Source organism: Chaetodon trifascialis, chromosome 6, assembly GCF_039877785.1.
Source record: "Chaetodon trifascialis isolate fChaTrf1 chromosome 6, fChaTrf1.hap1, whole genome shotgun sequence".
Taxonomy (NCBI): Eukaryota; Metazoa; Chordata; class Actinopteri; order Chaetodontiformes; family Chaetodontidae; genus Chaetodon; species Chaetodon trifascialis.
Window position 1 is genome coordinate 8,325,748 of NC_092061.1, and position 22,633 is coordinate 8,348,380.

At 43.3% G+C, this 22,633-nt stretch overlaps 2 protein-coding genes across 4 annotated transcripts; one reads left to right on the forward strand and one right to left on the reverse strand.

Annotated features, from left to right (window-relative positions):
• The first annotated feature begins 615 nt into the window (after positions 1–615).
• tchp (trichoplein, keratin filament binding) lies at positions 616–6,011 on the forward strand. Its single transcript, XM_070963796.1, has 13 exons — positions 616–773; positions 1,121–1,315; positions 2,031–2,241; positions 2,325–2,381; positions 2,721–2,789; positions 3,209–3,382; positions 3,464–3,576; positions 3,671–3,737; positions 3,837–4,009; positions 4,100–4,181; positions 4,271–4,456; positions 5,046–5,189; positions 5,298–6,011. The coding sequence occupies exons 2-13, from the start codon at positions 1,125–1,127 to the stop codon at positions 5,328–5,330; spliced, it is 1,500 nt and encodes a 499-aa protein (XP_070819897.1). The 5' UTR covers positions 616–773; positions 1,121–1,124; the 3' UTR covers positions 5,331–6,011.
• Positions 6,012–6,080: 69 nt separating this feature from the next.
• On the reverse strand, positions 6,081–21,705 carry git2a (G protein-coupled receptor kinase interacting ArfGAP 2a). Of its 3 annotated transcripts, none has more exons than XM_070963790.1 (20): positions 21,319–21,705; positions 18,078–18,211; positions 16,924–17,036; positions 16,684–16,789; positions 16,479–16,565; positions 16,253–16,383; positions 16,065–16,159; positions 15,808–15,853; positions 14,709–14,760; positions 14,553–14,625; positions 14,343–14,440; positions 14,129–14,240; positions 13,888–14,030; positions 13,649–13,798; positions 11,639–11,887; positions 9,177–9,259; positions 8,864–9,055; positions 8,467–8,601; positions 7,835–7,898; positions 6,081–7,514 (listed from the first exon to the last, which is right to left on the reverse strand). In XM_070963790.1, exons 1-20 carry the CDS (start codon positions 21,368–21,370, stop codon positions 7,302–7,304), a joined length of 2,328 nt encoding a protein of 775 aa, XP_070819891.1. In that variant the 5' UTR covers positions 21,371–21,705; the 3' UTR covers positions 6,081–7,301. The 3 variants fall into 3 exon arrangements, with proteins under 3 accessions (XP_070819891.1, XP_070819890.1, XP_070819889.1); XM_070963789.1 differs by lacking the exon at positions 8,467–8,601 and adding an exon at positions 10,640–10,729; XM_070963788.1 differs by lacking the exon at positions 8,467–8,601.
• Between the last annotated feature and the right edge of the window lie 928 nt (positions 21,706–22,633).

Below are 22,633 nucleotides of genomic sequence, written 5' to 3' on the forward strand. Positions count from 1 at the left end.
ACTTCACACAGAAAGGCCCCGCCTGACCCGGGGATCGAACCGGCAACCTTCTTGCTGTGAGGCACGCGCACTACCTGCTGCGCCACCGTGCAGCCCATGTTTTATTATGTAATAATAAAATAGAAGAAGAAGAAGAAGAAGAAGAAGAAGAAGAAGAAGAAGAAGAAGAAGAAGAAGAAGAAGAAGAAGAAGAAGAAGAAGAAGAAGAAGAAGAATGTGACGATGATGATAAGTAAATAATGCTTATCATTATTATTATTTGTAGTAGTAGTAGTAGTAGTAGTATTTGGTTAGTAATTCATAGTTGTTGTTTTTTTATTTTCTGCGTTAAAACAACATTAAGAGAAACCGCTGTGTCACACTCAAGTGATTATCAGTACACAATACTGGCATACTGTATTACGGATGCTCATTATTAGTACTCAGTAGTATTAGTAGTAGTAGTAGTAGTAGAAGAAGAAGAAGAAGTAGTTTAGTTATTGGACGAGCGCTAAAACACAAAGTAGTATTTATGCTGGAAAAGTGTATTTATTTCGGTATTTAACTACTTAATTGGCGAGTTGCGAAGGAAATACGGTTTCGCTTTTTTGTGCCAGTCAGCATTTTTGACCTTTACTTAATGCCGTAGCGTGGGAGTAACTAGGAAGTGTGTTGGTAACTAAGGAGATCTCGGAGGTTGAATAAAGGCGATTTTTCTGTGTGGAAATGCTAAACATCGCCTGATTTTTACAAACACCAAGAGAGGGCGGTCCACGTTACCACCGAAAGGATAAGTAAGTATTATTTATCGATGTATTAAGTTCCTTAACTTCGTTAACTGTTGCTGTGTAGTGGCTAAGGTGTAACATACGCATTGTTCGTATTTCCCTTTCTTTATTGCTCGTAAATAATAAACGTTACATTGCCATCAACGTACATAGCTTGAGCAAAAGCATAAAGGTAACGGGGTACTTTGTGTTTCTGTGTGAATGAGTGGCCTTTAGCGTCGACTCAACAACACATACGCAGTGTTGGTTTAGTGTTGAGTTGGCAGGTAACTTAGCAAATATAAAACAAGCAACGTTAGTTAGGACCAGACTGGGGTCATTACTGTTGGTGATGCATGTTAATTATGATTCAGGTCTATGGCTTTGCCGACCTTCTCGGCCCATGTGCCCAGTCGGTCCCGGGTGCTGGCCGGACAGCTGGCCCGGCAGCGGGAGCAGGAGGCCCGTTGGCGGCAGCAGTGGGAGCTGCACGCTCAGTACTTCAAGGAGCAGAGTGTCCGCAGCCAGAAACAGGCGGTGTGGAGCTCCCGTCACTCCTACCAGCAGAGGTAACCTCACCGCCATAGCTGGACAGGCTCGGTTACCACATGATTTCACCATCAGAAATAAATATCAAGGATAAAGCAATCCAATCAAAACAACCAACGGTTATTGCCAGTCATCATTTTTGTTGATGCTTTCTGTTTTCTTCCATTTTCATGCACATATTTCATATAGGGGGTAAGTAGGGGGCTCCTACGCTGTTTTTTTTTTTTTTACCTTTTCTCTTTCACTGCCCTTCCTTAGATGGCTCTGTAAGTAATCATCCCTTACATTCAAGGTCTCTGTATTACAAAAGTCACAGAACTGGTCAGAAATGTGTAAAGAGGCAGTGATTCATAAAGAAATCCTCCCAGTAAATTAAGTAGACAAACAATTATGCCAAACAATTCGCCAGAAAGGTGATCTTCAGGATGTTTATCATACACAAATACTTATACTGTATATGTTGAGAGAGAACACTAAATACAAGTAAGTAAGTCACTGCCTCTTTTTCAGCATTTAGTACTTGTTGATTATATTGTAGGTGTAAAGAATATCAGCATGTGTTCCCTTTAATCTGCGTATTAGCCTTAAATGTGTGGTATTATCATGTCTGTTTGTGTGTGAGTGTGTGTGTGGATAGTAAAAAGACACCACGCAGGCATAATCTTGTAGCAGACAAATGACTGACAAATATGCCAGAGAAAGACAACCCAAGTCCTTTTTTCACCGTTTTGTCAGCATGTCAGCATACCATAAACAGAGACTGAAGGAGGAAAAGCAGGCCAGCCTGGAGCGGCGCAGGAATCGGCTCAGAGCCATGCTTCAAGAGGAGCAAGACCGGCTGGAGGCGGAGCTCAGGGAAGTGCTTCCTGACAGGAACACACTGGAAAGTCAGCTGGTGCAAAAAACTGAAGAGCTCCGTTCAGCGAGAGAGGAAAGAAGAAAAAAGGTTGGATATTTCCCTTTAAGTACAGCATCATGACGCTCTGCTGTCAGTGCATTATATTTATTGCTTCTCTTTTTTATCCCTAGCTTGCACAAGAGCTGCTGAGGGAGCACTGGAAGAACAACAACCCAGAGCTGCGAGAGGTAGCTAAGTTTAAACTATTCATGCAAAACAGACAAGTTGCCGAACCTCTTACCTCAGAGTCTAAATGTTGATGATAAATGGGTCTCAGGAATCTTGTGACCATCATGTGCGTCTGAACAACTGTGCGAGGAGAGAAAACAGACACTTTTGGTCAAGACATCCACTTGATCTGGAAACTAATAGGGCTTGTGATGCAGATATTCCATTACTTTTTGGTTCACCCGAGTCCAGTGTTGACTCGAGAGTAAAATGTTCTGGTATCCTTTCCACTGAGGGTCAGGTTCATCAGTATCTCTGTCTTGTCTGTGTCACTACTTGCTCTTTTAATCCGTCCACAGGTCGAGTCAGCATTGCATAAAGATCACGTTGTTAGCCAATGGCAGGAGCAGATATCTGAGAAGAAACAGGTAAGATATTCATCACAGCTGTCAGACAAAATGGTTGAGCTTCTCTTCATTCACGTGTTAATAACCATCTACGGATAAGAAGTGTTCTTGTCCTTCTGGCCCTTTGTCACACTTGTGACTTGTGAGTTGGTACATTCTCGATTTTACCAAACCCTATCATGGAGAAATTGCATTGTCCTCTGAAGTGTCACTTCCATCAAACCAGTGATGACACATAGGACCCACACATCTTTACACTTTGTCATTATCCTTTCAAAGGACTAATTATTTATGTAAGAAATCAATTTTTAATTAAACGGTGCTCATGTGTGAGCACAGTATCAGGTCTGAAGTCTACTCAGCTCAATCTCTTCCACGTGGTGCATAATTGAGAAAGTTTAGACACCTACTGTAAGTGACCCATCTCTCCTCACATGCAGCATGAAGTGGCAGAGCAGGAGGAGCAGAGACGCTTTGAAAATGAGTACGAGAGGACCCGAAAAGAAGTCCTGGAGAGGATGAAACAAGCAGAGGAGAAAAAGAAAGTGGAGGAGCAGAAGAGGGCGGAAGAACTTCGCAAACAGATGGAAGAACTGAAGTTGAGAGAAGAGGAGGTATTTAGAACTTGGACAATGTATTTCTACTCTGCAAAATGATACAGCAGGTGTGTTTTTTAAGCATTTCTTCTCTCTCAGGCAACTCGTCTAAAAAAGGAGCAAGAGGCGTTGCTGGTCAAGCAGTGGGAGCTGGAGAAGATAGAGGAGGAAAGGAGAGAGGTGGAAGAAAGACGAAAGAAGTCTGAGATGGGGTAAGAGAAGCTCTTTCTGCAGATAACCGATGACAAGTGAGATGATACCTCACTCCGCTGAGGCATTAGGTTCATTGGATTTGTGTTCCACCAGGCATTTCTTGATCCGGCAATATCGTGCTCAGCTGAAGCGGAGAGCCCAGAAAGTGCAAGAGGAGCTGGTTAGACAATTCACCCTCTTTTGATACACTATATTTCTCTACGTGTAATCCAACCTGCCTGGCTTTCACACCTACCTTGAATTCCTCTGTGCCGACCAGGAGGCTGACCGTAAGATACTGGCAGCCTTGCTGGAAGGAGAGCAGGAGGACCGGAGGATGGAGACTGCACGAAGGGAAAGGGCCATCGCCGACACTGCCTGGATGAAACGTGTGATTGAAGAGCAGCTTCAGTTGGAGCAGGAGAGGGAGGCTGAGTTTGACATCCTTCACAGGTGAGCATCAAGATTCAGTAAGTTCAGACTCTGCTGGAAGGGACTGCTGATTCTCCTCAAATACAAACCACCGACTTTCATCCATTTTAGAGAAGAAGCTCAACGTGTGTGGGAGAAGCGAGAAGCGCAGTGGGAGAAGGAGAGGAAAGCCAGACAACGGCTCATGCAAGAGGTGAACGGGCTTCAAGTGAAACTTCATGTGTGTGTAACTTGAAAGATATGACCACTAAAAAACAGCTCTCCTTTCTTCTTCACGGGAAGGTGCTTGCCGGCAGACAGCAGCAGCTGGAGCTAAAGATGCAGAAAAACCGCGAGGCTCAGGAGGAGTCCCTGAGGAGACGAGAAGAGCTGATCCAGGAGCTGGAGCTGGAGAGGGAGCTCAGACGCCAGGAGACGGAGCGAGATGAGGGCCGTAAGACTGCACGGCTGCAGGAAATAAATGCCCAGGTTAGCACATAAAGCAACACTTTGTGTTTTCATAGCATGTTTTTTCTCCGCAGACCGAAGTTAATTATTTAGACCTTAAAAAAATCTACTGAGAAGCCTCTTTCATACGTAGCTCCTGGTTACTGCTAGTGATTTTCACTATTCCCACATGCAGCTACATTCAGGAGCATTTCCCTGTTGCACCTGTTCACACATGCCACCGCAGTGCCAGAGTAGATGGAGCAAGTTGGTAATGCAACACTTACAGACGCCATCCACCATTAAACTCCACAGAAGAAGAAGATAGGGCGAGGCCGGATGTATGCGTATGCGGCGGAAGAAAACAAAAGAACTTTTATTCCTTATCAAATCGGCCTCAAAGGTGTCGCAGATTCAAATATGTCATCAGTGGAGTCTTGTGATTGGTTCAATGTTAACACTTTCATTCACAACACAGCCGTACCTGGAAGTGTTCCTGAACATCTCAGGGTTAGGCTGCGTAAGTGAAAAGGGTAGTTGCAATGATGCCACAATGATAACAATGATGCCACAGTAGCAGCTTACTCATGTACATTTGAGAGCTAAAATTGTTAGTGTGTGTGTGCTGTAGGTGGAGGAGCAGCGCCAAAAGCAGAGGGAGGAGCAGTGCAGGATAGAGCAGGAGGAGGAGGAGGACAGGGAGGCTCTTCGAATCCAGGAGGAGGAGCTGAGGCTGGAGATGCAGAGGATGGCCAAGAAAGGGTACCAGGAGAAGGTAAAAGATGAAAGTGAAGCTGCAGGAAACTGATGATCCCAAATGTTCATATTCCAAGTTTCAAAAAGCTCGTTGATATTAAAATCTGATTGAAACTGTCTCTTTCAGATTCACAGCAGACCTCGATCAGCCTGGACATGAGCAACCTGCAAAACTGAAACCAAAGCAGAACTGTGTGATGTATGTTTTTCTAGGTGAAATTAGCTTTGACGTGTGTCTTAAAACAACACTCATATGCTCGCATGTGAGTTGTAAAAGATGGCGGACTCCGTAATCTTAATGTGAGTCCAAGTAGCTGATGGGGGACAAAATCCACAGTTCAGAAAATCAAGCAGAGACCTTCCTTTTAGTACAAAATTCCCTCGTTTTGCTCTCTTGTATGTTTTCTCTTTGAGCCGCAGTGAAGGACAGTAACACAAGCAGAGAATTTCATATTGATAGAAGAATATTTGAGCAACGCCGACTCCTGAAGCTCCAGATAATCTTTGATTTTTCACACAGATCCAAGACTGTTAATTTTGTGCCCCATCTTTCACGTTGGAACTGCGCTGTGAAGGACAATTTTATCAACCAGTAGCTCTTTAAATGTACATATGGACATTATTACAGTATTGTTTAAAATCAGATTTGAGTACATGTGAGCCTCTCCTATAACGCCTTTTAAAGACTGAAGCATTTATCATTTGTGCCATCTTGATGTTAATAATTTAATGCTGGTTGTTTGCATATGTAGAAAAGAATTAGCTTTTTTTTTTTTTGCACTTTAAGAGCTGTGTATTTTCTATCCTGAATTTGTAGACTGTTTTTAATAAAAGCATAAAAAAGCAATTCAGTACTTTGTTTTAAGACAACAAAAACTGATCATAATCAGTGGCAAACCACAACAAGCTTTAGTTATAAATTACGTTTATTTAGAAAATAATTATTTTTCGGAAGTGCAACTTAACAGCTGCATCACATACATCCCTGCACTCCATTCAGGTGCAGAGAGGGACATAACCTTGATCAGATTTCAAAATGTCAATGAACTCTGAAACACTCGGTGAGGATGAACGTTGGGTTGCACAATTATACAGGAGACGAGTTCTATCCCATATGTTGCACATTAAATACAAAACTAGCAGCAACAGAACAGAGCACAAAACACATGGACATACATACAATATGGCTGTGAGCTCTGAGTAACATCAACAACACTGCAATGGCACACAAGACCGCAGAGTACGATGCAGTGTGGCGCCTATTAGAAACACACCAAACCGTTTTAACTTAATACAACAACATCTTGGCGCTGGTGAAGAATATAAGTTGGCCCCTGAACAAGTGTTATTTGCATTCACTGACTTGACAAATGGGCATACATAAATAGCTGCAATAAGTGCGCAGCAGACTGAATTACACTTGGAAAGGGGACAGACCGTATAAATAGCTTTTTCGATTGCAACAAACATTAGCATTGCAGAGCCAAAGCATGTGCATGAATGAAGTCCCAACATTTAATGGAAGTTTAAATTTGTTTTTGGAGAGGAGACTTTACAGTATGATGATGCTTGCACAGTGAAATTGATGAGAGGAAGCTCCTTTAGCTACAAGAGAGTTAGCAATAGCATTCGATGACATTGGATTCATGACTCCTTTATGGCTTTTCAGCATCCATGTCTGTCTTTGGACTGATAACATTAACCAATATCATCACGTGGATTCTCTGTGCTGTGCTTAATTCTTTCTCTCAATAAAAGGTATTTACAGTATGAACTGATTAAAGATTATCTGTAACTAAGAGATAGTTTTACTGTAATTGTTAAAGAAAATTTTAGAAACCATTACAGTTCCCAGGCCTGCTAGCTGCTGCAACATGATCTGTTTTCATTTTAGCCCAAGAGAAATTGTGCTATTAAAACCGCTGGGTATCCCAAAGTAAAGTTTCTGACTTTTTCCCTTCACGCTCAGATTTTGTCCAGAGTTGGCTTAAGATATTGTCAAGATTTATTCATAAATTAAAAAAAAAGAAGGCATGCATATACCACAAATACGAAAAAACAACAAAATCATTAAAAATATAGATAAAAACAAAACTGAGATGCTGACGGCTTTGCAGCCCTGTAAGTGCTGTTAGTTGGTATTCTCCTTTGTGGTGATGGTGACAAGCTGCTTGGCTGCCTTGGCAATGTCATAAGCACATTGGATGACCTGCTGGGTGACCAGCTGCATGTCCGGTCCCGGGCAGCCCTCTGAAGGCACCGCCTTCCTGCACTCGCTCTGAAGCCGGTACGCACTGGAGGTCAACAAGCGCAGAGAGCCTCTCACAGTCTCTGAGCGAGGCTTCTGCAGAGGAAGGTTCAAATATCTCAATAAGTAATGGGACAGGTCTGCTTAAAAGTCAACAGATTTGTGCAAAGGGGCAATTTAGGGCAGATCATGTAGAACCACGCTGACCTCTGCTGGCCTAAGAGCGAACTTGGCCCTAACAAACTTTGGTCCGTCTACTGTTTTTTCTTGTAACACTCACTGGGAATATGTATATTAAACACACAGTATATATTTAAGAGTAAAGACCTTGAACTTTGAACCTCAGATATTTGCTAGCTAACTGGTTGACTGATCCATTCTCTCCAAGAAAAATACATACAAACTTGTTTCCGTACCTTCGGAAAGAGGGCAGCCATTTCTGTCACAGCCACATGTATTCTTTCTGAGCAGGGTATGAAGCTGTGAAGAGAAGAGATTTGTCGATGAGTTCAGCATATTGATGTCAAATTCATAAAGTATTATTAAAATCGCAGAATTAACATTGATAAAATGTCAATTAACCAAAAGCTTTTATGTGCAGGCAACTTACAGAGTAAGGTACTATAAAGTATTCACAACACGCCATGCAGCTAACATCAGCTAACAGAACATGCTACAACACATTTTAGGCATTAAAAAAAATATTGCATTATATCATTATTCATTATTCAGCAACATCAACCTGAAAAATGGGTTACATCAAATAGTCACCTACATATGAAAAGCAAGTCGCTCCACATATGTAACTGAATTAACTGTCATCAACATAAGTTATCATGAACTGACCGAAGCGAATTCAAAGTCAGTGCTTAAAGAGAAAAGAACTGAACAAAGGCAACAAGTTTCAAACTGAACACATTCAGCAGCACACCAGAGAAAAGGAGTTATCTTGTTAGCAGGTGAGGCAGAAGGAAAAGGACGAGGCAGAAACTGTGAGGGAGAGGAAAATAAAACTGTGCCTGGGAGGCAGGGACAGAGGCCAGAGTACCAGGAGGCGGGGTCAGGGGACCGGAGGCTGAGCGGCTGAAGGGGAGGGGGGGCCTTCTCGGCCCAGGGCACCAGAGTGCTGAAACATCCCAGGCTGTGCCTGAGTCGACGCACGCCTTCGCGCTCGCATGGTCTGCTCACGGGGGTGAGGGACGGGGGCGCCGTGACACCACCACAACATAACAGCGGAGCAGAGTGGAAGTAGAATGAGGGGTGAGAGTGTAGATAGCAGACAAAAGGGAAATGACAGGAGACAAAGGCAACTACACATAACAGAATAATGATGAACTTAAGAGGAACTTAGGGCTTAAAATGGAAGCAAGGAAATGAACGCAACAAAAAAAAGGACCCTAAACTGCCAAAGAAAGAAAACCTTTCTTTGGTCTTCTGACTCTGACCTGTCGTGTTTGTTCTCCTGAGCAGCTCGCAGCAGCTCCTGGATGTTCTTGGTGATCTGCTCGGTTTTGCGGATGACGTCCTCTGTGCTGGGAAGCGTGGGGTCTGACTCCATCTCCAGGTCATCCAGCTCAGGGATGGAGCTGCCCTCGCCCAGCCAGCCGCTGCTCCTCAGCCTCACTCTCCGGCACAAACTGCAGAAGGAAATTCAGAACCAGTCAGGTCTGCCGCCAAACGCCCTTCTTATTGCTGTTGCTCTACAGACAAAACCGCACATTATTTCAGTACAAACCACCACCTGGGTGATGCTCTTACCCTGAGTCATCCATCTCAGAGTCATTGAATGTGTTGTCATAGTCACTTTCTGGCATGCTGCTTTGCTTCTCTAACTTGGAGGCCTAGAGAGAAAAGAGAAGGCAAAAGCAAAAGCTCACTGTGCAAAGCATCACATGTCAGACGATGCAAACCAGAAACAGCTGTGGTGAAATCAACAGTTTCTGTGCTACATGTCAAATTCATCGACCAAGAACAAACACATACTGCAGCCCTGCCCCTTTCTGTTTGCAGCGTGTCAAATTGGAATATAAACCAGTGAAAGCGATGTGGATGACTCTGAATGAAACAAGCCAATAAAGCTGTGAAGCAAGAGCACATGATCAATTGAAAGCAATCAATATAGGATTAGCAAGACAGATTTTGCAGAGTTCATTCACACCAGTATGACATAATCACTGATGCTGAAATGGACCTGATATTCTCAGTAACAACGTGTAACTCTGTACATGAAACTCATGAACTCCTGAAGTAAGGATGGATTCATGGAGGACAAACAAAAAGCCAATACTAATAATCAGCAACACATGGCTAGAAACATTACATCAGAACCATTACACACGAGCTTTACTCATTCTCCAAACTGAAGGGGAGTAGACCCAGAGGGGCCTACTCCCCTCAGATTCAGATGAGCTCAGAAATCCCACGCAACACGAGTGTATCACACAAAACAGGAGTGTCTTATCTGAGAAGCTCACTGTAGCTTAACTTTATGCAAATTCCCTGCATTTAGAAACAGGAAGCAGAGGCGCACAGGACCTACTGTACAACACGTTCACAGTCTTTCAATCTATATGCAAGAATCTACACAAACTCTTCCTCGCGTATACGGCACAAAATGCAGCACGCATAAGCTCGCCTCAGGAAATGTGGCTTAGATAAATCTCTGTTCTGCTTTACCAGAAGATTAATCTTTTTAGACTATAAATAACAGTGTTTGTGTGCTACTGGAGGAAATGAGAGCATGCTGTTGGAAGCTCACTGTGCAAAATGGCCAAGCATTTGTTAGACAAGGGGGTAAGAGGGACTCCTCTTTATCCTGAGAGCGTTTGAAATGAAAAACGTGGTGAGTTTAACAACGACACAGAAGGGTAAAAGATACGTTAAATCTAATTCACAAAATGCGAGTAACAAACTTTCCACACATCATCTGCTACACACGTTTCTGGAGCCGAGAGAGAGAGCTTTCAAATTAGCAAGTGCTGTATCGCAAGCGCAACTTTCTGCTCAAGGCACAATTCCAGCTGTTCAGCCGCGCCGTGAAGATGACGCCGATGAAGGCGAGTGTGTGACGGTGAGGGCAGCTGGTGGTGGGGTGGCTCATGCAGCGGGGCAGATCAGGAGCAGCATGTAGGAGGACAGAGGAAAGCGAGGGAGGGGGCAGAGGTAATGGTAATGGTAAAGGGCTCCAAGTGGACTGGCTGCCGAGTGAGGATGTACTTAACCTTTTGAGCACTTTCGTCCTTCGACCATGACAGGGTGGATGGAAATGAGGGGAGGGATGAAGAGGTGGTCACATAAGCGCCCCTTTCCGTCTAAAGACAGGGTTCAAATCACATCTTAAGGATACAGATTCCTTAAATCAAAAGAGAAATGTTTATGCAAACTAAAAAGTGAGATGAATTGTCCCAAAAGTCTCTTCAAGCCAGCTGTGGCTCAACTGAATACTGTACAGTGAGAATGGAACTGATGGAAAACTATATCTGTGCAATGACCATGACCACTAAGTTCAGGATGAGAAAACTTTAATTTTTTAGAGTTGGGCTTAAGATGAATTGATATGAAGACAACTTAAAAGAGCTTATTGTTTGATCCTCCTACATTTATTCCCTGAGCTCACAACCATTTCCTTTCTGAGCTCAGCGTCCTGGAAAAGAAAATGGAGACTGGAGAACCGGGGGAGTTAATCCGTCGAGAGAAAAGTACCAGAAAACTATGATTCACAGGCTCAAATTTCAATGCACAAGTATCTCATTTGAATCAAAGAGAGAACTGAGAGATGAGAAGATTGTGAGTTTGTGAAAATATCATGCATTACAAAAAACACAGAGTATTTGTATGGTAGTTTTAATGCTTCATCAACATAAAACACAGTACACACCTTCAAAGTATATCAGAATGAGTACACAACTACGTTTTGTCTGACAAACAAGCAGCACTCCAGTGAACAACAGATATATGCAGGATAATGGTTTGGAATATGTTTCTGGACAAGATGAGATGTGACTGGCTCTGTCTGAACGCATGACATTGTGCTTTTTGATGACTCTGTCTTTGATGCTGCAAAAAACCGCCCAGTGGCAAATGAGGAAGGAAAAAGATTTTTAAAAAAAACAGGCAGAGAGAAAGGTCTGCAGACAGGGTGAAGACATGAGGGGAAAGTGGTGGAAACAGGGCAGTGGAGAGGAAACGGCAAAGGAGAGCAGGGAACAGGTCTTACTTACATGAGGTGGGAAGGGTTGCAGGGTGGGGATACCCTCCTCTGGGTAGGGAGTTTCCCCTTTAGGGAGATAGGGCTTCAGGCCTGAGCCGGTCTCATACATAGACATGGGCCGACTGGCCCGCGCAGACTGCCGGCGTTTCAGGTGTGAGGGGCTGGAGGGGTCAGGGTAGTCTGAACCGCTGGGGATCTGATAGATATTGGTTGTGACCTGCCGCCTGAGAGAGGTGTTCTCGCTTTGCAGAGATTGCAGCTGGAAGAGACGTTCAGCAACACACTAAGAGGTGCTCTCAGCAAAGCAAGCTTTGTTCCCTGTTCTGATCCACTTTACCTGAACAGCATAACATATCAGCCTTTATCCCATTCTTCCTCAATACAATGCTCTGACAGCCTGCTGCTGTCAGCGTGCTAAAAGTCTGCCAAGCTTTTCATTTGGCAGGAATAAAACACATCTTTGTGGGCATCATATTGTAAAATGTGAGAATCTAACCCTGTTATTCCCATGATATAGAAGGTTCAGTCAACATTTGGAGAATATTTGGAAGAGAGAGAACCAAGTTTCTGATATGTCTCATATATATATATATATATATATATATTAAACCTAAAGCTGCTTCACTGACTTAGAAACACACCTGAGAACATTTTCCCATAAACATCACATCCTCCTTCAACTTCATTCAAGTTGACCGTGACTGTAATTGTTACTTTTTTTGCACTGGGAGGGATTTTCTCTTGGTCTGAAAAATGCAAAGCAAGTGATAAGCAAGCAAAAGACTGTTGCACAGGTCAGCAACACAGCTGCAGTTTAAGTCAAAGATGTAGCCACAGTACAGACGGACTGACTCAAGAATTATGAGAGGATAAGAGGCATCCAAGAACGAACAAAATCAGGACGATTTTGTCAAGGATGTAACAGCTTGGGGAAGAAAAAATGGCCTTAATTGATAAAACTACTAGCGTTTAGTGCAAAGTAAATGGTAGATCTTGTGTACAGGACAGAAAAAAGGAGTAGGGTGGTTTAGTTATGAACATCAATGTTTGGTAAAAGCTGTCATTCCTAATGGAGCTGAAAGTAAACTACATTCACGGTATGATGTGCGTGTCCACTGGCTACTACGATATGTCATCACAAGTCACATGTCCTGCTTTCTCCTCTCTAATATCTTCATCTGTTTGCGACCTCGTGTGCAACCGAGAGTCACACAGACAGAAGTGAGAGACGAATGATCTGCATGCTCCTCCCAAACAGCCGAATTAAAGCAAGTTTAACAGAAGGAAAAAAAAAAAACTTGAAGCTTCAACATGCTGAGATCATCTTTGGCCAAAATGATCACTGTCAAAATAGTTTGCGTACATTTGTGCAGAATCTCAATCTTAACAGTATCTACAAATGGGCAGTTTGAAGCAACACAGTAACAGTATTCAAACGTTTGTGTCTTTCTGTGAAATCTCTAATGTGACCACTTAGAAAACATGTCAAACAACAAATCAGTAAACACAACACGTGATGAAGCAAGGCACACACATACAGTTTCAGTTAGTCACTATGTACTATGAAGGGATTAAAAACACTGTCAATTACTTCATGCTTTTTCTAAAAACATGCTTGTTAGTAACATTAGACAGCACAGCTTGAACTCTACTTTATTCATTACAAAGAGAGGGACTATACTGTTTTTGTTATTGACTGGATTCAGGGTGCATTTCTTCTCAAATCCAGAAAACAAACCAACAACAACAAAAAGAAAAAAAAGAAAAAAAAAGAAAGAAATTTCCAGTTTACATTCAAGCTTTGAGACTGAACATGCTGGCCAAAACAGAGGGCGGACCAGCAGGGTGTCGCAGCAGCCTTATCTCGCAACAGAGCATTCCCATTCAGATAGCTCGGCCCTCGTTACAACCCACAGGCTGGGCCTCCGCACCAGAGGGCGATCACGCTGCTGACCACTGTGGCCCCCCCTCAGTCCGGCCCCCGGTGTTAGTGATCTTATTGGTGCAGCGCGGTGGATACCTTTTTCTGCATCAGCCTCAGCTCATCGCTCAGGTTGTTGTTGGCTTTCATGAGGTGCTGGATCTTGGCTTCAGAGGCAGTCAGTGCATTTTTCACCTCCATGTATTCTTGCATAGTAATGGGGCCGTCCGAGAGGTCGGAGTCCAGGCTCTGTTGGAGGGAGGGGTTAAAAAGGTGAAGCCCAGAGAGAGACAGGCTGAGTGTTTCAGGGTTTTGATTTGTGAAAGTGATGCTGATACCTTGGTCCGATCTCCTTTGCTCGAGGGGAGCTCTTGATCTGTATCCTCATCGGACGCCACGCTGTCATAGTCAGGCTGGTCATTGTCCTGGCTGTCGCTACAATGCCTGCCAGCCACACTCTTCAGGATAAACTCAACACTGTCTGGAATGAAGAGACACAGAGTTGAAAAGTTGCTGGATGTCTGTGCTACACCTCAGAGTCGGTAAGATTTGTGAATAAAGTGAGAGTAAGATGCTGACCTTTGGGGCTGGTGATTGAATTCCCTTGCTGTCTGCGCTTCGCATCGCTTAATATGTCAATCACGAGAGTTGCGAATTCATGTGCATTAAACCTTGCAAGCTTCTGTCGTCCCTGAGCCAGAAAAAGAACGTTGCATCAGCAGCAGTCGAACATCAAAGTGAATACGTGCAGCGGGAAACGAGGCAGCGTTTGACTTGGAGCTGAGTGACTTGCCTGGTTTCGTGTTGATGAATACTCTGGATTCACCGGAAGGAAAGGCACCACAGTTGTCTCCGTCACCAGAGTGCTGTGATTCTGTGTAGCCAGCCACACTACAAATAATAGATTGAGAGTGAGATCAGGTGTCTGGTTTGGAGGCGAGCACAGCTGCAAGAAGTATCAGAGTGAGACGACGAATGCTTTTACTGGATAATTTTACTGCACCTGCATCAGTCTCTCGTCTGTCCACCTCATCATACACATCCATGGCCAGCTCCTCGAATAAATGATTACTGAGCTGCATGAAAATGACAGAATTACACTTATTAAGTAAAAGGGAGAAAAGAGAGCTCAGTACAGTGAGTCTGTGAAAATACTTACAGACTGAAGTTTCTTCTTTGCAGCCTTGGCCAGTTCTGATAAATCTAAACTGCTGCAAACAGACAGAAAACTCTCATAAACATGTGCCGAAGAGTCGGTAGGTGACATCATGCGCACTTCAGGCTGAGTAATACTTACACATTCCTTATCCATCAAAAGAAAGCAGGGAAAAAGATCAAATGCATCATTTCAAGTGAAAAAAGCACAGTAGCTGTTCTGCAGTGACCATTCTGCAGTGGCCGTTCTGCAGTGGCCGTTCTGCAGTGGCTGTTCTACAGTGACTGTTCTGCAGTGGCTGTTCTGCAGTGACTGTTCTGCAGTGACTGTTCTGCAGTGGCTGTTCTGCAGTGGCTGTTCTGCAGTGACTGTTCTGCAGTGACCGTTCTGCAGTGACCGTTCTACAGTGGCTGTTCTACAATGGCCGTTCTTCCATGGCCGTTCTACCATGGCCGTTCTACAGTGCCTGTTTGCTCGTTTGCTGTTAAGAGTTGTTTGGAATGTTAATTATTTGCAACAGTTGCAGAGCTTTTTGGGTCTGTCAACTACTTGAGTGGGGCTGCTTCCTCTAACACAGATAACAGCTGCTGCAGTGAGCTCCACAGCGTGTCTGAACAGGCCTCACAGCTGCCTCACTGCAGTCACTTTGTTGGCTCGATTCAAGTTAAATCTGTTCACTGAGACATGTGTTAAACGCACAGCATGTCATTTCTGCCGCAAGGGGTCTCTCAATCAAAGCAGTGAAAACTAAAGATGTAGTTTGAAGATGAAGTAGTGTGGGATTGTGGGAGTTGCTGTCTTCATTGTTAAACAACCACCTCTGCTGCTGATGTAATTCAGGCAGAAATGTTCACAGAGGTAATGTATTAAAGCTTTATTCGGGTTAGCCGACTTCCTGCCTCACTCTCTGAAGTATCACCTGGGGTTTCCTGTGTCACCACTGAATGAAAGTTTGAACATTGTTGGAACCACTTGGGCTGATGTAACTACACAACACAGCAGAATATAACATCGGCCTGGTAGCTTTTAGTCATTTTAATGCAGAAATGTGACATATTAAATCACTTTGCATCATGTTGACTTATAGCTTATGCTTCCTTACCTGTCAGCCATCTGTGGAACAATGAAGTGCTGGCCGTTTTTATGATCTGAAAGGAACAACAATGTTATTCTGAATGACTGCCAACATCATCGATACTTGTGGGAAATGTAAACACTTCCTATTCAGCATGATTTAGATGAAGTACATCATCAGTGTGCGCGCAGCAAATGAAATACTATGAGCAGCTGTTTTTGTCTGCTTGGAGTGCCACAGAGCTGAAATCTGTCATCAGGTAACCAGGTTACTTGGTTGCTTACCTGGCTTTCTCCCACACAGGTAGAACGCCAGTCGATCAGTTAGTTCATACTGAACCTCCACCAATCTGTCTGCCAGCTCGTGGTGGCCTGCTTCCCTACAAAGACATGTTAAAACACTTTGTAATGCTTCAAAGTTGGAATTGAAACATTTGTGCTTGAATTATAAAAGATTACTGAAAACAGCTGACCTTGCATAGTCAATGGGAGTTTTGCCATTGCTGTCAGGGGCTCCAGGATCTGCCCCATAAACAGTTAATAGTTCAGCCTGAGATACTTGTCCTGCCTTTGCAGCTACATGCAAGGGAGTGTTTCCCTTTTCCTGGAGGAGAGGTTGAGCATCAAGATAAAGCAATATGATCTAAAATCAACAGAAAATTAAATGTAAAGTTTTGAAATACGGCAGGTGACTCTTACGGGGTGAAAGAAATTCGCTTGTGCTCCCAGGGATAGCAACCGCAAACACGTCTCGAGATTCCCGGTGCGCACGCTTGAGTGGAGTTGCTGCAAAAAAGAAATAAATAAATAAAACATATTAGTATTATCAAACTTATCAATGAGGCTTTGTGCAAGAACATGCTTCAGTTTCCTCCTCACACCTGCAGCAGCTCCTCCTCCTCACCTTGCTTAAATCCTTGGCCGTCGAGCTGTCATCCTCCCGGCAAGGCATGCGATGGACAAACGCCAGCATTTGATATTTGGCTTTTATAAACTCTGATTTGTTTGGGCTTTTGGGACAACATGGAAGTTCAGACAGAAACAAGGAGGCAATTAATGAGTAGGCGGCACATGTTAAACTTTATAAACGAACATGGAGTGAACAAAAAGTCCTCTTTCATTATTTCCAAACAGGATGACTCACTGCAGTTTGTCCTGAGGGTTGGCCTTGCGTTTTCCACTCATCACAGACGCAGGGTCCAGAAGAGAGTGCTCCCATATTGAATTAGAACCATTGCTGTATAATGTCTGCACCATCTAGGGCGAAATGAAAAAGAAACTTGTAAAATGCGCCTCTTTGGTTGAGACTGGAACGCTGACTGGCTTAACAGTTCCCTTCCTGAACAAACACTTTCTATATTTGAACAAAATCAATACAACTCAGTGGGATCTGCTGTATAACTGCTGTCAACAGATTTATCTCAAGCAAAGATCAGAGCTTGAGTGCTGGCTGCCGGCCAATCAGCTGATTACTCGTTCAAGTCCAGCCGCAGATTTTATAATATTAATTTTTGATTGTAATAAAATAGTTCTGATTAACAAGTTGTGATTCGCCGTGTGCATACTTCACAGCCACAAGCCTCTGCTGCAAAACAATGTGAGCGTAATGATAGAGAAATGTGCCCATGTGTCGATCAGTCGTGCCTCCACATGCTCTATATGAATGTGTGTCTGCGGGCTCAGCTGAGAGGTTGTGTCCCGCTGAGCAGAGAGCCCAGTCGTCTTCAGAGTTTGGCAAATATTAGCAAAATAACTGGTGACAAAACACACTGGGAACTGTCCAGACAGGGGACATCCTCATTAGATGGACTGCTTTGGAAAACACCAGTGGCAGCAACTTAACGACTGTGCAGTCCACTGAAAGCTCTGCATCTTCCACATACTCCACACAGACGTTTATGGGCTTAATGAATTAATCATCTTTATTTACAGTGAGCGCTTTCCAGCAGAGCCATTTCTAACACGCACTGCAAACAGACACTAAAACAGGCAATGCTGTCAAAGCCATGGGCCTGTGTCGTATGGGGAAAATGTAGGCTATGCCTCAGCCTCACACTAATATTCTACAGTTACAAATGTCGTTTTTGACCCTTGACCTGCTATGCAAACTCATTGTGACGATGTAATGGAACTTCCTGCAGTAATATATATGATCAAGTATAGTGGTTTGGGGGGGCTCTGAGCCTCTGAGGGCTCACAAACTACAAAAAGAAGACAAAAACTTCACAGCAGAAGCAGCAATATGTAGCTTTGCACAGGCAGATATAAATATAAAATCTTCCTGCTTGGGGTTATTACCTGTAGCTGCGTGGGAGGCCACGGCGTGTGCGTCAGGTGGCGGACTTGTGAGCTGTGTCTGCCCAGACTCCGATGAACGCTGCAGCACTCATCGCAAATCAACACACCCCTGTTGACCGAGGCCCAGCGAGGCTCTGGGAGGGAAGAGAAAACCGCAAAGTGAAAATCATGACGCTTCATCTGATGAACACCAACTGATTAAGGATGTCATTTACGGAGTAGCTAAGAGCACAACGTTGTACCCTGCAGCTCTCACAGGTTTGATTTGCTCTGGTTTTATCTGTCGATAGTCTGGGCCGAGTGAGCTGAAAAGGTATCACAAGTCATGTCCTCATATTCAGAAACATTATTTAAATCATGACACGCTCCCTTTGGTCTTTACTCTCCACTTCTCCTTTTTCTCTGCACCTCACTGGCAGGACCCTGAGAAACTCTTACTTATGGAGTTACAACTACTGTAAGAAAGACAGGCGCTTAACGGATAAGGCTGACCATATTCTACATTTTCAATGTCACAAAGCCCAGAAAAAGATTTCAAACTCTTAAAAATCAGTGAGCCACGCTGTTGTGCTAGGTGTGCTATGCTATCATTACATGAACTTGGGCATTGTAGCTCATTTTGAGTCAATCCCACATACAGGGTACTCTAAATGTGTATTAATCCATGGCTGAAAATAGCCCCTACATATACTACTTAATCCTGCTTGTGTAACATTTGCTGAAAAACACAGAGAATTGGTGTGTCAGGAAATTACAGAGCCCTTCAAAAATTTTATTTCATACATTTGACCTGTTTTAAAAGATTTATGTCATCGTTAAGATCAAACTGAGGCTGAGTGCCACAGACAGGGGAGAGAAAGCAGAGTCATGAGAGACAGACTAACACAGTGTTGGATTTTTTAACAATAAAGAAAATACAGGATGATGCCAGTCTTATCCTTTAAAGTCCCTGAGTATATGTGCACAGCTCAGACCAGTGGAGGCATTATTCAGGCTAATGTTACATGAACCATTAACACAACACAGTGCACAAATACCACTGACTGCAAAATTCAGGTTAGACCATTGTTCAACCTTTTATTATCAGGGCCTGCCTGGAGGCGGCTTTCAGACCACATGCAGACAAACACAATCTAACTAGAAGAAAGAAAAGACAAAAGCTAAACCTCAGTGGGCAGTAATGAGAGTAGCCCTAATAAGCATGCGAGGCCCTTTCAACACCAGATTTAGGTGAAGCTATGCATCGTCTAAAAAGGAAGTGAGGACTAGCAGTTGTAGGTTAAAGCATCTCAACCTTTTTGTTGAGTAACAGAGCAGCTTCCTCTTTCAAAACAGTGCAGAAAATGACAGACAAACGCTATCAAGAATGTCAGTGCTGCACATTCAAGAGAAGCATGGCGATAGACACCGAGACAGATACAGTATACGCTGAGACCAAAATAAATACATTTACTTAACCTTGACCTATTTGGCATACTTCACTTCATGCAAATGTCACAGAGTTGTGTCGTCTGCCACTAATACCAAGACTCTCATGACAGCAAACATCTCAGGACCAAAAATACTGTAAATTCATACGACACGCCGATAGCCAATAAACTGTTAAGCAGATTGAGTGTCTGGCACTGTGACAGGACAGACAGTGAAGAAGTGTCCGAGCAGCAGCTGAGGAACAGCTGCAGGGGTTGCTGGTCAAATTCTGGTCCCCAGTTTTCAGAGTCTCCTCCTAAATTACTCTCCAGCAGGACCTGAGAGATTGTGCGGCCGACATGCCTCTTTTACCCTTTCCTCAACAAGTGCTGCTAAATTTAATACCACATCTTGAAACTCTAAAAATATTCACACCCAGCAACTGGCAACAGTTGTACAGAGGGGCAATCCAGGCCAGCTGCCGTGGAAGTCTGAGGGGTTTAACGAGTTTGAATGACATGATGAGAGACTAGGCACAAAAACTAGGGGGAATACTGAATATTTTGCATATTTGTTATTGTTTTCTTGATTTTTACTCTGCATTAGACAAGTGACCAGTGCAAGGACTTTTCATATTGGTTAGCTATTTATAAAAATATATATTTCTGACAATAATTCACATTCTGATCTCAGAGTATATCATATTTAGAATACACTGTGGTGCCACAATAGAGAAAAAACTCCTCTGCATTGAAAGCATACTGCCGCTTCACTCGGCATCCTGTTTTGCTTCCTGTGCCTGCTGAAAAACATCACGTCATTTCTATATAAATGGGACTTGAGAAAGTACCTCACACACAATGCAACTATCGCTTGTTGAGGTTTCACAGAAATGTCTGATTGTAAATGCTTAATTCTCTCATTTCTAATAGTATTAAGACCAACAGATCTCTGTCAGGAGGTGCTGGTGTTGCTCTGATGTCATATAATGGACACAGGATGAAGTTGTGATCAGTATTTTATCTGCATTAATGAAATCTGTGGCCAGTCGGTACAGATCAATGCAGTGACTGGTTTAATCTGACAAAAAGAAAATAGATTTGGGTTTAGGGTGCCAATCAATCAATAATTCAACAACAATACGCTTACTTTTCCATAACAAGTTAACATCCAAAAAGACATCTGTAACATTAAAAGTCCTTTCATCCTGTCTTTCCTCATCAACACAATTAGTGAAGTTCTGTCTTACATTGTGAACATGGGTCGGCTTCCTTTTACACCCGACATCCCTGTGGGGTGTACAAAAAGCACCAGAAGACCACCAGACCCACTGACTTTTTCTGTATCATGCAGTCATCCTGGTTGTACTTCAGACATGACAGAGAGATGGCAGAGCTCTTTCCTGCTCATCTGATGAGCTTTCATATGGAATGATTACATTTCAACCATGCAGGAAACGCCTGCAGGTCACAGACATCACTCCGAACATACACAATGTTTGTTTCTTGTGACAAAAATTTGCAGATACAATGACACAAATAAAAAATGCCTGACTTTAAATACTTAAAGTGAGTAACACCGGATGGAAACGGTTAAATAGACAGCTGCATCCTCAGCTGTGAGCTACATTAGCGACCTGTCAATAACACCAACAACTTGCCTGAGCAGCACTGCATATTTAACTTACTGTAAAGAAGAGAGCAGCGTGGGCCAGCACTGATAATCTGATTTAAGACAGATGAGTTAAGTGCAAATCTTTGGATTACCAAACGTCAGTGGACAAATGACGGCTAACAGCTAAACCTTGTAGGGATGGTCTGAATTTGCTTACCTGGAACACTGCAATCAGCGCAGAGTTCAGTGTTTCGCAGGCGTTTAGACATCCTTCACTCAGGAAGATATCCCTTGTAATATGAGCAGACTGTTATGTCCGTTGCGTTATGCTAACCATTGATTACTCTGTGAGGATGCCTTCCGCGTTAGCTAGACCTAGCTAATTAAAAACAATCCAAACAACGACCTGCTTCTTCATTCAACTGTTGCTAGCCTCTTCGTTTGGGCTAGCGGTCGCGTTACAAACATTATAACGTCACCCCACAGGAGTATGGTACAATGCTGCTTGCCTGCAAGTTAGCTGACTTAGCACATGATTAGCTTCCTAGCCTGGCTCCCTTAGTACTTCACTCCTCAGTCTCTGGTCGACAGACTACATAGACCTAGAGCATTCCCAGTGGCAGCTGCAATTGTGACTTATTGTTTATGGGGTGCTGTGCCCAGGGTTACGCCTCTCAGGAAGTAAACTCCCCCCTGCTTCATAGAAGTAAGGCCTCACTACTTCTGTCGCTTGTATGAGCAAATACCAACCGTAGTCCTGATATTTACGGCTATAAAAATAATCTGTTGTATTTCAGACCTAAATACAACACATCATGTTAGGTTGAGATCCTCTGGGTTGGGCGGTACACAACCTGATTGACCCAACTGAGGGCAATTAGACACCACTAGTGAAGTACTTAGGTGAGTTTGATCTATTCACCTTAGTGGCACGGTAACGAAAGAGTACGTTTTATAACAAAGGGGCGACGCATAACGGACCCCCACCTACAGGTTTTTTAAAACACTTCGCACGTCAATTTGACTGCCGTACTTTTTGCAAATAACGAGAAAAGAACAAATCAACAATATTATACAACTGTGGTCTGCCTTGCTGTAAGATGGACCAACATCCAGTGTGTTTTAAACCATATCCGCAGAGCAGCAACAATCCAAGCATACATTAATACAGCACACCGCCACATGTTAACGTTATATAATATCAGCTGTGATTAATAGTTTAAAGCTACCAAGCCTTGTGTATGTGCATCTATTACACTGTAGCATGCTGGCGGTAAAGTTTCAGATTTTCAACCTCCCGGTCCCTCCCCGAAACGTAACGGCGCCCGTCTCATTTTGACGTCATGGCCACAACTGTTCGCATACAGCAGTTGTAACATTTGTTTTATTGTTTTTTTAAAGAACAGCAATGCATTAAAACCCAGCTATTTAAGACTGAACGTATAAAAGTGGGACGCGGAAACGTTTTACAGGAATTACAGGAATTAGTTTAACGTTCCGTAACCCCCCTGCGGACACGTTGAATGGTCCCG